At 38.3% G+C, this 15,430-nt stretch overlaps 1 protein-coding gene across 1 annotated transcript in view; it reads right to left on the bottom strand.

Annotated features, from left to right (window-relative positions):
* Positions 1 to 13,603, bottom strand: part of PTCD2 (pentatricopeptide repeat domain 2) — a 15,556-nt gene extending 1,953 nt beyond the window's left edge. The window contains exons 1-7 of the mRNA XM_010295546.1: positions 13,504 to 13,603; positions 9,950 to 10,079; positions 8,993 to 9,110; positions 7,470 to 7,548; positions 6,206 to 6,297; positions 2,275 to 2,388; positions 642 to 716 (exon numbers count right to left, since the gene is read on the bottom strand). Coding sequence (XP_010293848.1) covers positions 642 to 716; positions 2,275 to 2,388; positions 6,206 to 6,297; positions 7,470 to 7,548; positions 8,993 to 9,110; positions 9,950 to 10,079; positions 13,504 to 13,603 — 708 coding nt within the window. The remainder of the gene's footprint in view (positions 1 to 641; positions 717 to 2,274; positions 2,389 to 6,205; positions 6,298 to 7,469; positions 7,549 to 8,992; positions 9,111 to 9,949; positions 10,080 to 13,503) is intronic.
* Positions 13,604 to 15,430: the final 1,827 nt, after the last annotated feature.

Below are 15,430 nucleotides of genomic sequence, written 5' to 3'. Positions count from 1 at the left end.
GCAGGAATGATCAATTTGCATAGAGATTTGGGGTTTTTTTGCAGCTGGGACCTGGAAAGGGTGAGCCTGGAAGCAGAGTTCCTCTGATGGAGCTGCATTAGCTGTTCTTGAATAAAGTATTTTCTTCCATAGCTTAGAGAGGTCACTTTACAGGGCACATGCAGTAGACTTTCTCTCAAGTTGTAGACCACACAATTAAAGAAAAAAATTGTTGTATGTACATATGGGGTTAAGGTTCATAGGGCTGAAGCTGGCCTGAAGTGGGCAAAGCGCAGCTAAGGAAGGCATTTACTTGGAGCTGTGGTTTTTTAAATCTCTTGTAGCAAGAAAGCAAAAAGTCACAATGTCATAATTAAAAATCGTTCACAGGTCTACACTCACAGATGTAGGGTAGGTCTACTTTCCATTCCCATCTATGGTAGGAAGCAATTTTAAAAATGGGGGAAAGGTGTCAACAACTCAGAATGTATCTCACCTAACCGACAGAAATTATCTGTTGGCTCAGAAACAAGCCCAGCAACAGTACTGATACACACCTGTGCTAGTAGGAAGCTGGTCTTACGTTACTTTGCACATGGGAGTTTTCTGTCCACTATGACATACTTCTCTGCAAGATTCTAATACAATGCAAGCATACTTACTTTAAGATTATTGTATAGTTTGTTCTCTGTTTTCATTATCTGGGAACAATAAAATTTGGCTTGCGCTACATCATTCTAGGAAGGAATTATAAATAATAAAAAAAATATGGTTAAACATTTGTGACACACTTTCACAATATAAGTTCAAGAAAAACAAGAGTCTTCCACAACTTTTCAGTGAATCAGAAACCAGCATCTAAAACCCCTTCACCAAGACCCAAACAGCATCCAGCCTGTGAAAGGAACACCACATGCTGGAGTTCCCATGTCATCTGTCCCTCCAGCACATCAGACAGTCCCTGCCTCAGATCAGCAGGGAAAGGAGGCATATAACCAATGTTGAGCATGAGAGCACCTGAAAGAGAAAAGATCTACACACATGCTCAGTTTGGCACATGTCAGAGTACTTAAATGAAGTGCAGCATACGTTAATGTGGGTATTTATCCTGCCCAGCACTTTTAACCTTTTGGACATACACGTTTACAGTCCTGTATCTATGCAGTCAACTGATTTGTATAGTCAGTAAATGTTACACTGGCCTTTACTAAACCAACCACTGTTACTTGGGATCAAGAAACATCTTACAGCAAAATGTACTCTCAAAGATCATACAGCTTAAGAAATAGTGAAGTGTAATGTGAAGCATTATTCTCTTCGCAAAACAAGAATTTTAACTGTTTTTACATAAAGGCATCAAGGTTATTTCATGTTGTTTCAGAGACAGAGACTTTGTTTTTTAACCTCAAAGCCAATGAGGAGCACTGTCATGCCATCATACACATGAATAAATTAATTTCAATGATGGTATTGTTCAGTGTCTCTGTTCACAAAGACAGTGCAAGATCACAGAGTGCATTAGAAAATTTTAACAATTCTACTTCATTCATTCAAATCCATGAACAACATGGATTCAAATCCATTCAAACTGCTAGCTCTTACAGTGCCTCTGACCTCTGCTTAGGTGTGAAACAGAGAAGGTTCAGAATTTCCTCAAGCTGTATATACAAATTAGTGGCAGAGGAAATATTAGACTTTAGAATGTCCTAACTGTTATCCTTCTGCTCAATCTTTCACCCTGTGCTGCCTCTGAGCCTCTTCATATCAGTGCTTAGGCACATGAGGTATATGAAAAACTCCACCTGAGGAAACGTATTGTGGAGAACAACAGGCCATCTCCCAGGCAGTAGGGCAATACACATCATAGCCTTTGAATTTGCCTCCCAAGATAAAAGTTTTAAAGAGATGATGTGCAAATATTTTAAATAACCATTTTAATCCTATTTAAAGGAAAACATCACTAAATAGTAGTATCTGCAGGACTGGGACCAGGGTTACATTTAGCCTGCTGGCCCAACCCTCTTTCATTTTCTAAAAATATTCTATATGGCATTGTCGCTAGCACAAAATACCTGTGCATTAGACTCAAGACATGTTTAGATTACAGAATTTCCACATTCACTTTGTGTGGGAGTTGTCTATAATCCTACCCTTTCAGAGGACTAAAAGTTCTACTACTTGAAGTTATTATATAGATCAGTTACGCTTTCTTTATGTTAGCTTCCTTTCACTGACTATCTTACCACAATAAAACTATAGAGATCAAGGCACGAATCAAAACAAAAGGTACTGTACCTGCTTCAGAGCAGTTGCCATAGCAAAGCATAATGCTCGTAGTGGTACTGTGTCACCTTTTATCTGTGCTTCTTCAAGCAGTTTCGCAGAAATTTTGCATGACTCCAGGTTGTCCTGCATAGAAATTTCAAACCTAAGTTGCACTTGTTTTTCTTGTGATCTGAAAGGACTGTAGGCAATTGCAGTCACATTCAAGGGGCATGCAAAAGTCAATATACTGTAAGATCACCAAGGTAATTCCTATCTGAACCCAACCGAGCAGATTCTGTGCAGCACTTCTTGAGAAACACAACATCAAAATACAATATTCAAAACTACAGAGTTCAGAAAAGGGTAGAAATAACTTCCATTATTTTAACAACTATACCTTGCCCTAACTGTTTTGGCTTCTACAAGAGATAAAACCAGCCCGTCAGTATGCTAAAACAAAGACACTTTCCTTTCCGCTTTCCAATCATTCCCAAATCAGGAAGAAAGTTGACTTTTTCTCCTTACTTTATTCTAAAAGCTACATTAGATAGTTAATGAAAATCAATGCTTCCTAAGCATTGAACTGCTCAGCACTATTACACTAAAGAAATCTCTGTATGTGTAAATTTGAACATTTGGCAATTTTTAGCCTCTCTTACAGATTAAATCTTGCAAAATGTTTCCAAAGTATATATTCTAATATGACAGCTTAGACATTTGCCTGTTTTCCAACACAGAAAGCCTTCATTATTTCTGTGATTATTTTCAATAGGTTTCTATAGTAAAAGGCAGTAAGTTTACCTGTGTGTTATCTGACAAATGACCAAATCTCAAAAATAATGCTCCTCACACCGAAAATTATGAATAGAGCTGACTGGACTCCAAACTTAGTAATGGTAAGTAACACTTAAGTAATACCTGCCAAACTTAGGTGGCAGCAGGAAGGTTTTGTACAACTGGTACCACCAATACGGATAAGAGTTTTCATATTCCTTCCTAGTATTTAGTGTTGATTTCTGTTCCTACTGTTCAAAATGTCATTCCTGCAAAATACTGGCCATGATTTAAGGGATAGGGTCATCCTTCGGGTATTTAAGGGATGCTTTCCCATGCCACTGCTGAATGGTCTGCACAGCTTGTGAAAATACCTTTTAAATCACATGAAAAACCTGTGGTTTAAAACATGTTCTTTGAAAATTTAGGAACATTCTGACCACCAGAAGATTGATTATTATTACATAAATATTTTGTTGTCATCAAAAGGTCTATAGCCCTTTCCTGCACTTAAAGAAGGACCATTCGTCACCTTAGAGGATAGCAGTGCCTTACAATGATTTAAAACATCACAGTTGACCTCCAAAACACTTCTGTACAAAGATTAAACATTAATTCTTTTGTTTATCCACCAGCAACAATCTGAAATTTAAACCTTGTACATTTTTCTGTACTGGTCTCTGTCATAGTTATTCAAAAGAAACCAAGAATTAACCTGGTAAAAATCCAGCACTGCTCTTAATGATACCAGCACCATTATTTCTAGTATTCAAGTAGTGCATCTTGAAAATATTCCCCTTCAAGATTTTTTTCTGAAGTTTCGTATGTTGCATCACAAGCAAAAACACCTTTTGAGCTTAATGATTTCTCCTGTTACCACCAACAGCTGAATCAACAGATTAAGTTTTTGAAAGAGCTCCACCTAATCCTCACTAGTGCATAAAGGGTTACTACATCTTATTCCTTTATTGATAGTATTTTATCTTAATTAAAAAAAAACCCACACAAATTAATTATGGTTATTAAAACAACTGGGTGACAGTTTAGAATCATTTCCCCTCTATTTTTATCAATTTGCTAAACAAGTAATGATGGTCCAGATTCTCTTTTGAAAACATAGGTAAGGCCAGAAGTACTAGAACACAGATGTCTCGGGAATCAGTTCTTGTTTTACGTGCCATGGATCCAAGCCTTCTGACAGCAGGCCATGGAAAGAATCATGTAAAGATTTTAGGGAATAAGCTACAGCAGAGGGAGCAAAGGATACCTCAGAGAAACACAGTAGGTTTCTGTGAAAGCCTTTACCTAAACAGGCAGAGTATAGGCCAAGGAACAACCCTGAAGTGGTAAATATTGCCTCAGTGGATGCTAGTAGCAAACACCAGATTATAAACTTGGATTGTAGCATACTGTCAGAATCTTTGTACATTCGTAACTTTCTGAAAAAGGTGTGTTCTACGTAGAACTGGTAACATCCCTACACTTCCTGTAATCACCAATCTCTAGCTGTTTTTAGCAGCAGACAACTTCCACAGCTCTTTCTCAGCTCTGCCTACTGCTCGCCTCTCCAAACACCAAAGCGACATGGCTGTTTCTACTTCCCCTGACCTAAAGGCAGCCCTGATTCATTAGAACTGAGAATTTCAGAAGTACCACATAAATGACTGCTGAGCTACCATTTTAGGCCAACTCCTTTTTATCACATATGCACTCAGTTTCATTGTATGGTTAACTGAGAAACCTAAGGAAGTTTAGTCTAGTGGTATAACCCTTTCCTCAGTGTCTTTCTTCCTAAAAACACAGGGAAATTGAAGAAGAGTTTCCTACTGGGCTTGGGAGGGGCCTATGTTAATATCTCAAATTGCAGAACTCATTCAAATCTGGAGAGGAAGATCAAAATAAAAAAGTCTGGGGACCTCACTTTGCTACAAAAGGGAAATAGTTCTAAGGAAACACTCTAGAACCTGTTAGCCTAATTTCTTACTATGGTCATATTCTTTTTCTCTGAGCTAAAAATACAGTTAAGCTCAAGGGGCAGCCTGTCTCTCACTGAAGGCATTCATTCAGGTTTATTTTCCCCACTCAGCTGCCCATTTTCATCAGGCATGTAGGAACAGATTACCTTTGAGAATTCTAATCCTTGTCGAATTTGAGTGCAATTAGAGAAATGGTTCAAGGTTACTTGGAGGAGGAGGGGAGAAATCACAGAATCATTAAGGTTGGAAAAGACCTTTAAGATCATCAAGCCCAACCATCAACCCAACACCACCATGTCCACTAAATCATGTCCTGAAGTGCCCCGTCCACATGTTTTGAACACTTCCAGTGATGATGACTCCACCACCTCCTTGGGCAGCCTCTTCCAATGCTTAACCACTCTCTCAGTAAAGACATTTTTCCTAATATCTAGTCTAAACCTGCCCTGGTGCAACTTGAGGCCATTTCCTTTCGTTCTATCGCTAGTTACTTGGGAGAAGAGACCAACACCCACTTCATCAAAACCCCCTCTCAGGTAGCTGTGGAGAGCGATAAGGTACCCCCTCAGTCTCCTCCAGCTAAACAATGCCAGTTCCCTCAGCTGCTCCTCATAAGACTTGTTCACCAGACCCTTCATCAGCTTCATTGCCCTTCTCTAGACACGCTCCAGCAACTCAACACTTCTTGTAGTGAGGGGCATGTGGTTAACCCTCAGTTAACCATGAGGGTGACTCTGTTCACCACAACTCTCTAGGCTCAGCCAGCCAGCCAGTTTTCTACCAAGTGAAGAGAGTGGGTAAAATGGAAAGGAGATGTCTGACAAACAGAACATATCATATATTTGCCTTATCTCTTAAGGAAGCCAGATCACAAATCAATATTGAGGCTCAAGCACAAGGTATAGTCTGAAGAGATGCACAGATCCCAGAAAAAAAATACTATCAGCTAATCAAAGGCTGTATCAAATTTTTTCCTTAATGTCCATGTAATTTTTTAGGGATTTGATTTGTGACATTAGTTTGTATGGGAAGCTATGTATGTGCACCACACCATGCACTAGGAAGCAATTTAGGATTTAAATAAATCTAAAATATTTGCACTAGATAAGGAATCGTGACTGGGAACATATGGAAATTTTAAAATAAAAAAAAGGAAGACACAGAGAAGGTATTTCAAACACTTTTTCATCATGTAAATTGAAAATACTTACCAGTTTGTAGCATATTGCAAATGCAAGTAAATAGGTTTCTTTGTTGAAAGGTATACCTTGTTTTTTCATTTCTACCAGAACTTCCAAAGCATCTATGAAAAATACATTAGTGTTATTCACTTCACAAATTTAACACTGTACATTTAGTAACTGAAAGAAAAAAATTCAATGTGTATGAGCTCAGTAAGTCTATCTCAAAATGAGAATGTAAACTGAAATCTGTAATTTTTTTAAAAAAATAATACATTTCAAAAGTTTAATTTAGGGTCAGTTGGATGTAAATATTTCTTCCCGGCAAGGTTTTCATTTTACATTAACATCTGTCCTTACTGTTCTATTATTTTCATACAAATCTAAAGGTAAATTCTAGATACTTGACAAAGCCACTCTCATTCTTCCTAACTGCCCAGAAAGCAAGCCTTTTAAACACATGATCAAAGCTTCCACTATTTTAGGCAAACTACCTAACAACTCCTCAATAACGCACATGCTCCACTACACTACAACACTGCATTCAGGCTCTGATCCAGTTATGTTTACAGTGGATAAGTCTCAACTTTTAGGACAACTGCTGGACTTATATTTGCCAAATATCAAGAGACCAAGCGTTGCGTGTTCAATAAACTTCAAATAAAGAGATTTGTTTGAAAAGCTTACTCAATACTCAATTTAAGGGTTTCTCATGGAAAGTCTTTTCAGTCAGGTCAGATGATTCCCCCTTATCCTCACAGAGAGCCAAACTGGTTTGAAGCATTTGACTTAAGTATTGCAGTAGCCACTCTGTGTGGACAGACTAGTAAGAAAAACCAAGAGAAGACTACGGTTTGGTTTTGTTATTAAAGGAAAAGGGTACTCTTCCCTCCTCTGACACAAATGCAGAACTGCCAAAAAAACTACTGAAGAACTTACTGCTCCAAAAACCACACAAAACAAACTTTGAATAGAAAAAAAAAAGCTACGAGAAATTACAAACCAAAGAGAAAGTCAGCCTTCATAGAAGAGGGTTTAGGAAACACAACTCCATGCAACTGAGAATGATTAGAATACCATTGTAAGTATGAAATAAATACAGCCTTCTGTTTTTATTACACACTACAGTGCAGCTCATTCACATCTATGTTGATTTACACGGCACTTGGCCTTCTAAAACCATAAACCAATCGGCAATATTCATTAAAAATATATATATATTTATACACACACACACGTACAGTGAGAAGCATCCTCCTCAAAATGCATTTGCCTTAGCAAACACAGTACTTACTTTCAAAACGGCCCTTTTTAAACAACATAGTCATCAAAATATGAAATGATGTACTCTCTGAGAAAAAACCATGCAAATTCTGGAGAAGAAACATACAAACAGAGCAAGTATAAAGAAAGTTAGGACAGTGAGCACTCCTACTGTACATAGCATTTAGCAGGTCTTTCTACTGGAATAAGCCCCATCTTCACAAGTTCAACATTTAACTCTCTGTGCTCCCTGACTGTCCCTCTGTCAAGCAACCTCTAAAATACTTGCGACTCAGTATGGTCAAAAACTCACTAAAATTAAACAGAAATTTTCCAGAGATTCCCACTATCATTTTTTTTTCATGACAGATTGTGACCTGTAAGTTAATGCAAACAGAAGTCACTGACTAATGGCAACTCCAAAAATACCAGCAGAAATATAGCATGCAGCTGATTAACAATATCTTTGGGCTGAAGTACCACCACCATGAAACTGAAAGAATTTTTTTGTTAATCACAGTATCAAATGATGAACAGCTTGTCACACAGGCTTGAGTGATGACAAGCAGAGTACAGAAGAGAGTCCTGAAACCAGAACACACTTCAATCACACTGTCTGTTGGGAGTAGCCAAATAAAATGCCAGAGATATTAAGTCTGAATTTCTGCGGCAGAGTCTGAAGAAGTGGTACTGTACCTTACTATCCATCAGTTACTAAGTCCTGCAAGTACTGCAGGACCTGTCTTAAAGAAGTAGATCTCAATCATAAAAACCCAAAACAAAACAAAAACCACACACACTCTTACACATGCCTAATTTAAGAATAGTAGCCCCAGCAAGACTTCTCACATTTCTGGCTAGACATATCTCATGCCTTAATGAATTCACATCATAGAGATGGCTTTCCATTGGCTGCCAGAGATTTCTGAAGACACATTATAGCACTGAATCTTTTCAATTTATTATACGCTGTGCATGACTACTATCTTGCCATAAGAGCACACATAGCATTTTACAGATGTTCAAAAACAAGTCCTTAAGTTCCTTCAGCACTAAAAGGGCCAAGTTCCTGAGCTGATGAATATCATACCACCTCTACAGGGTACACAGGGAGTTTGAAGTACAGAGTAACATGATAAATCTGTTGGCACAAATAACACAAGGGATTTCAGAGGACTATTACATAAAAACTCAGAAGTGTTCACTTCCAAGAATGACGTAATGCAACACAGAATGCAGGAAAACATGCATCAGCTGTGTTCATTTGAGGAATTATCTTTTAACCAATATTTTTTATTCAAATAATGCAATTATATAGAAGTACAATAATAAAGCCGTCAAATTAGCATTTGATTTTCTTTTCATTACTGTTTTGCTATTTTAAAAATAAAACCCATGTAATCTGCATCCTTACATTAATGTCATAAACATCCTGCAACACGTATACTTCAAGTCTATGAGCTCATGTAAGGCTCCTGTGTAGTATACCAATTATGCATATTGGACTAATAATAATAACAACAACAATATTTTCAAAATATATAGGGCAATTACCTGATCTTTGATAAGTTCTACTGCAGGTCTTTCAAGGTCCAGCTCATAACATAGCCTCATAAAGAGGGGCCCAAATTTAAAATTATGTAAGGCTGTGATTCCATTCTGTTCATGGTACCTATTGGAAAGATTAAAATAAGTAAATCACACGGGGCAGGGAATTTGTCAAGGGAAAACATCTTCAAACAGACAGGAAGATCTGTATGTGCAATGACAGAAGCACACTTCTCTATCTGCACTAGCCAATGACATTTCGGTAACAGGAGATTAATTTTACGGAAAAAATATTGTTTTGGTCAAACTAATGAATTAATTAGTAGCATGTAATGTTTTCTATTTCTCATAAAGTAACATACATTGGATTAGTAATAGAATGGGTCTCTGCCACAAAAAATCCCAGCTACTTTACCTTCTATTCACAGAGCAATAGCACAGGAAGTTGCAGCAGTCTATTTTAGCAGCAGTGCCTACTAAAATACCTCAACTTTTTCTCTCCTACACTAAAAAATAAATAAAAAGATAAAAATAAAGTGTTTCACTTTTTTCTTTAGAGCTCCTACACTGGGAGTCTTTGCTGGGAAGGCTTTCATTCACAAAACCTCCTGACTTGCTACTGCTGGGTGCAGAGCAGTTTATAACCAGGCGTGTCTTGGCTGGAAAATGCCACTGAACACACCACTACCTCTCAGCTGAGAGACGACATTTCTCTGTGGCTCACCATTCATTCTGCATACAGTAGGACACCACTTTGCTCCTGTAGCTTGACTCTCCTTTGATCTGAGAGTGTCTGAAGGGTTGGAAGATCCAAAGTAAATGAAAATATAGCCTTAAGGGATTAACTATGCATATAGCCACTGAATTAAGGCAATCCCTCAACTGCAGATGCAACCTGAGATCATCTAATAAAAGCAAAAAAATAAAGACAAAAAAGAGTGTTACCTGGATTGTTAAAAATACCTGTAAATAACTTTTCTGGCTAGTTCCACATCAGATGAATTCTGACACAAATGCAGTAAACTTTTTAATTCATTTTTGAGAATCACTCCATTTTTTTTTAATTTTTCTTTAATACTTTCAAAATACGGATCTGAAAATAAAAAACATTATAGCAGCAGTCTGAAGACAATTCCATTCCTGTGTTGCATACTTAGTACCTGAAACATGGAGATTTAATGAAGCAGAAAGCTTGTTTTGTTCACCAAGAAAAATGCATAAAGCTTCTCGCAGACAAGCATGGCTAGGTATCCCCATGAAGTCATGTCAGACTTGGAAAATCAAGAAGATGCTTATTGTGAACTTAATTTCACTGTGTATGTTATGGTAATATATCAGGTAATAGAGAAACTTTAAAGAGGAAGGAAGTTTTGTAAGTGACATTTTCTACCTTATGTTCTTTTTTTAAAAAGCAAGCAAACAAACAAAACCAATCCAACTTAGCATTCAAATGAGTCTAAGAACTTCTACTCAACACTGTACAGAAGATTGAAATTCCTTCACAATGGATGCAAACATAGAGTCTCATACACAACCTATGTATTTCTACATGTAGCCATAAACTTAGAAGTTGCTTTCCTTCCTCCTGAAAAAAAAAAGGTTTCTCCAGACAGCACATTTTCCTATGACAAAGCAAGCACAAAGATGAGTCCCTCAGCTGGTGAACTCAAAGCTCTGATTCACAGAATCATAGAATAGTTTAGGTTCGAAGAGACCTTTAGAGGCTCTGTCTGAGCCCCTGTAAGGTCAGGTTTCTCAGTTTAAGGTCATGTTTTTGGTATGGGTGACTTGAGCTCACAGCAGGGGTGAAGTTCGATCTCCAAATAATTTCAAAGATAAGATGTTCCTAAACAGGCACTCTGTGCACGTTCCAAAGATAGTTGGGTGAGATGGATGAGATTTCTCCCCTAATCCCCAATTTTTCTGCTGACATTCTTCTGGTGCCAACGTGTCTGTCCCAAAGCGGCACTTTCCCACAACATCAGCTGCCAAGATGAACCTGTTCAGGTCCTCACTCTGCTGCTGTTGCTGCTCTGTGAGGCTCCTCTCATCTGGGGAGCAGCACTCATCCCTCAGTCTAGGTTTTTGCACTAGATCTTCCAATGATCCTGATTGCTGGCTCTGCTGGAGTTTTCTTTGGGACTTCCCTCTTTTTTCCTTTTTTTTTAGTTCCTTTCGTGTTTTTTTTCTTCCCCTCAGTATGGCTGTGCAGGTAGTCCTGTGTCCCTTTGCCTGACAGGTTTCTTCTCCTAGCCTTTCAAAAATATATTTCTGAAAATGTCAGCTTTTGAGCATCTGTTACGAAGCAGCAGGTATTGCTCTCTGGGCATGCTGTGAGTGAGGTTGGAAAGATGGGGACAGATGGACAGATGAGCTGCCTGAGCCTGGAGCCACTTGCTCTCACCCCAGTCGATGGAGGATGAGCTGCTTGCCCCCTGTTAATCCCAGTGTTAGTGCAAAACAATTTCTAGATGTTGTGTCAAGAGGGAAGGTGGTTTGACAGAGCCATGCAAGCATCCTAAAAACACTCTGTGGAATATTTAGTAATTTGGCATGATGGCTGGGGCCGTTGGTGAGGACTGCTGAGGATTGCCCATAGGTAGGCAACGAAGGTTGAGTGTCTGAGTTTGTGCAAGAAACAATTCTGGTAAAGAATTGTTTTCCTTTGCCTGTTTTGGGTTATAATGATAAGCAAACAGCACAGCTGATAAAGGACTTGATCAAGTCTCTGTGTATTTGCTGCTGTGGATATATATTTGTGAAAATAGGCCATTTCCTTGAAAACACCACAGATAGCCCTTTGGTATTTAGAGATAGACAACATTAAAATCACATGTACCCCATTCCTCTAACAGTGCTGCCCCACATCTTGGGCAGAGAAGTGAACTTTTTTGTAGCAGTTGCTGTGTCCCTGCTATTTCCAAGCTAGTAACCTACACAAGAGGTGCAAAGCGAGAACAACTTATCCAGCTACTGGATGCATATCTGTTGCTACATGCAAGTACAAGTCCTTACTCAAGACTGAGATGCAGAGCTGAACCCTATGAAGTCAGAATAATACATATATAAGTATGCATATATAATGGTTGTGATGTGTTCAAAGGTGTGAAGAAATTTAAAAAACACCTGTGATCTGAAGTGTATTTTTAAAGAACACATAATAGTTATTATAATTACTGTAGGTAATTGTTTAACTGCTGTAGTTAATAGTATAACTATTATAGTTAACAGTTGCATTGTAAGTATAATGAATAATAGCTATTATATATTCTGTGTAACAGTTATTACTGCTTTTTCCATTTCTAAACCAAGTTTATTACTAGCTCTAAGTACTTCTTTTCATCTTACAAGTAATAGACTAGACACTAAGTACAGAAACTATGCACACATACACACAAATAGGTGCTTCGCACATTGTTTTCATCAGTTCTTAGAGGCTACTATTTGTACAAAACATAAAGGTCAACTGTGACCTGTAAAGTCAAATATTTGGCTTTTACAAACCTGTTTGAGCAAGGGTGACTGACCCATAGCAATTAATTCAATGTATCTCAAGTACAGGATGAATAATCCCCAATATAAGTACGACAGCAAAATATAACAACATTATGACTTGCCACTGCCCAATTTAAATTCTAATTTTACTTAATATAGAAAACCTGACATGTTGAGTTTACCTCCCTCTCTGTCCCAGAAGACAGGTTTATATAAAACTAAATTTTATTATTTGTCACTTCCTTGCCACACAAAAAAAATCAAAATCAACTGCATCCTTTGGAACAACCGTCAATTTGTATCACTAGAACATCTGCACATGATGAAACTGGTGTAGGAAATGGAGTTTTACCTAACCTTTATTAAATATTAAGGGCAAATTTATGTTTATATTTATGTTCCTTAAAGAAGGGAATTTGGATACACTTCAAACAGCATGACAAAATCTCATCAGAGAAAATCCACCAATCCTGCTCCTTCGTTAGTTTGGAAAACCTGAACTTGTTTTTCCTATTCTGAGTAGGTATACATCATCTGGAATTGAGTGTAAAACTGAGAACTTACATTAAGTAAAAGGAAAAAGATCTAAAAGAATAAGCTAACTTAATTTACGGAGCAGATTAAAAGAGAATTGCTGGCATAGGCCTCCTCTGGATAGTGAAGTAGTTATTAGGCTTTCTGCTGCTGATATATTTGAAGCAAGATTTGTAGACTGAAACAGTATTTTCTATTAGACTATCTGATGAAGGGAAAAGCAAGGACACAAACAATTTAGGTCTTATGTAAACACCTTGCATACTTGAAAGCTTCTCCACATTTCCCAACACAGCATAAATAATAGTTTCATTCTACAAAGCCTCCATCTTCCAATAATTTTTGCTACAAAAGATTTGCAAGAAGAACACATAAGTTGTTGGTTTAAATGGGGTCAGTTGGTGTCATATTATATATAATAACTTTGCCTTGTTTCCTAAGACTCATGCTAAAATTGAGAATGGTGATTATGAAATAAACACCAATACCTTTATTGCCATGAACTTCATTTCTAATTGCCACTTTCATCTGCTGAAATTCTTGTAACTTTATGTCATCTTCTGTTAGCAGATACCGCTTCCCTACCATAAGAAAAAAAGAGAGGAAGGTTAAGTTTTACATCACACTGTCTGTATTAATACTACTGAACTTTGCATTTATTTATTACTGCTGTTGCTTATTGTGTGATGCCAGACCACCGGCAGCAGGATGCTAAAAAAAGACTACAAAAATTGCAGTTGCTCACATCACTGACAAAAGAACCCAAGCACTATGTCCCAGCTTTCCAGACGTAATGTGTACAAGAATGAAGAAGTATATATTTATTGGATGTGTAAAACAAAAACTAGAGACACCATTCCACTCCACCTAGCCAAGATACAAAAGGATTCTGCACAAGAATAAGATCTTTATCCCCTTTCATGCTTTTATTATGATTTGTCTTGTCATCCTTTGTTCACCACAATTCACTAGTGGCACAGCTTCCATTTCTCGTATGTGCTGTCCCCGCTATTGTAGAATGCATTCTTCTGGAAGCTCCAAATGCAGTACGAAGACAAAAGGAAAAAACCAGAAAGCTTATACTTTGGATTGTAGTGATAGTCAGGAGACCTAGTGAAGTTCTAGCGCAGTACAGATATCAAAGATAAGACAGTCATTTAGTCTAGAATTTCAAAATTAACTTTGGGTGCTGACCTCACCCATACTGTATTGTAAGTATCTTTAACAAAGTGTCATGCAAATGGTATTTATGAAGTTTTTGTTGTTACAAAACCAGTTCTCTAGTAATTTTTATTTGCAACCAATGTCTTTGTAACAGAGAGTCACTGTAGTAGTTTACATTGTCACAACCTAATCTTTTAAGTTTTTGGCTTCCTAAAGAATGATTCCAATCATGAAGGGACATGGTAAATGTCAATACATAAGTATTGACTTAAGTTAGGTTATTTACTCTCCTCCTGCATTTCCCTAAGAAAATGCAACAGGCCATGCAAATAAAAACACTTGTTTTCTATGAAGCAAAGCATGCTAATGACACACTTCATAAAATCTGAAGACAAAAATGCATTAAATGGCACCTCTAGACATTAACCAACGGGTAAACAAATGCAGTTAATCCAGCATGAAACTGGCCTGGATTATCTTGCTATCTACTTCCCACAGACCTTCTCAGCTCATCTAATACCAAAAGACCTTGTCCTGGTCCCCTCCAGAGCTGATGCAGGAATCACGCTGGTGCCTGGGGTGGGACAGGCACACCACACTGCATGGATGTTCAGCGGTCACAAGTGGTGTCAGCAGAATTTTACCCTTCTTGAATTCAATTTGCTGAATTCTACCACTTCCTTAAATTCATACCTTACAGTCTTACAGAAACAAACCAGTGCAAAACCAGTAAGAGGGCCTCCGAGAAAAAATGAGGGAGATGACGGGTATGATAGCTGGCACACGCAGGCAGTACAGGCCATCCCAGAGAACTTAACCAACCAACCACGACGTGCTGCCAACCTCATAAAAGGAAGGCCAGCGAAGAGCTGTGGGCAGCCCACCACACAGGGGGGATCTTTATGTCTCTGAGGGATCTAGTAGAGCTGTAAACTGAGTTAAACCTCCACCGACGTTGGTGCAGCTGGCCAGGAGCCCAGACGGGGCCTATGCTGGGGAGACCTCTGCCATACACGTGCTTTCCACATGCCCCTGTTTTGCCCTCTGGATGAGGGAGCGCCTTCGAAAGGCCTCTGAAGCCCAGCTGTGGTGGTGACAACCAGCAGGCACAGCCCAGGGTCTGGATAACGTTGTCGTTCTCCCAAAATAAATACACATTTATGAAGCTGCATGTTTTGGGGTTTTTTTTAGTGGCTCATACCCAACCAGCGGGAAGCACGGAATAAATGGAGTAACGCTGCCGCTAATCCT

This window comes from Phaethon lepturus, unplaced genomic scaffold, assembly GCF_000687285.1.
Source record: "Phaethon lepturus isolate BGI_N335 unplaced genomic scaffold, ASM68728v1 scaffold56439, whole genome shotgun sequence".
NCBI classification, from domain to species: domain Eukaryota; kingdom Metazoa; phylum Chordata; class Aves; order Phaethontiformes; family Phaethontidae; genus Phaethon; species Phaethon lepturus.
The sequence above is the reverse complement of the archived record's forward strand: the minus strand, read 5'-3'. Positions and strand labels throughout refer to the sequence as shown.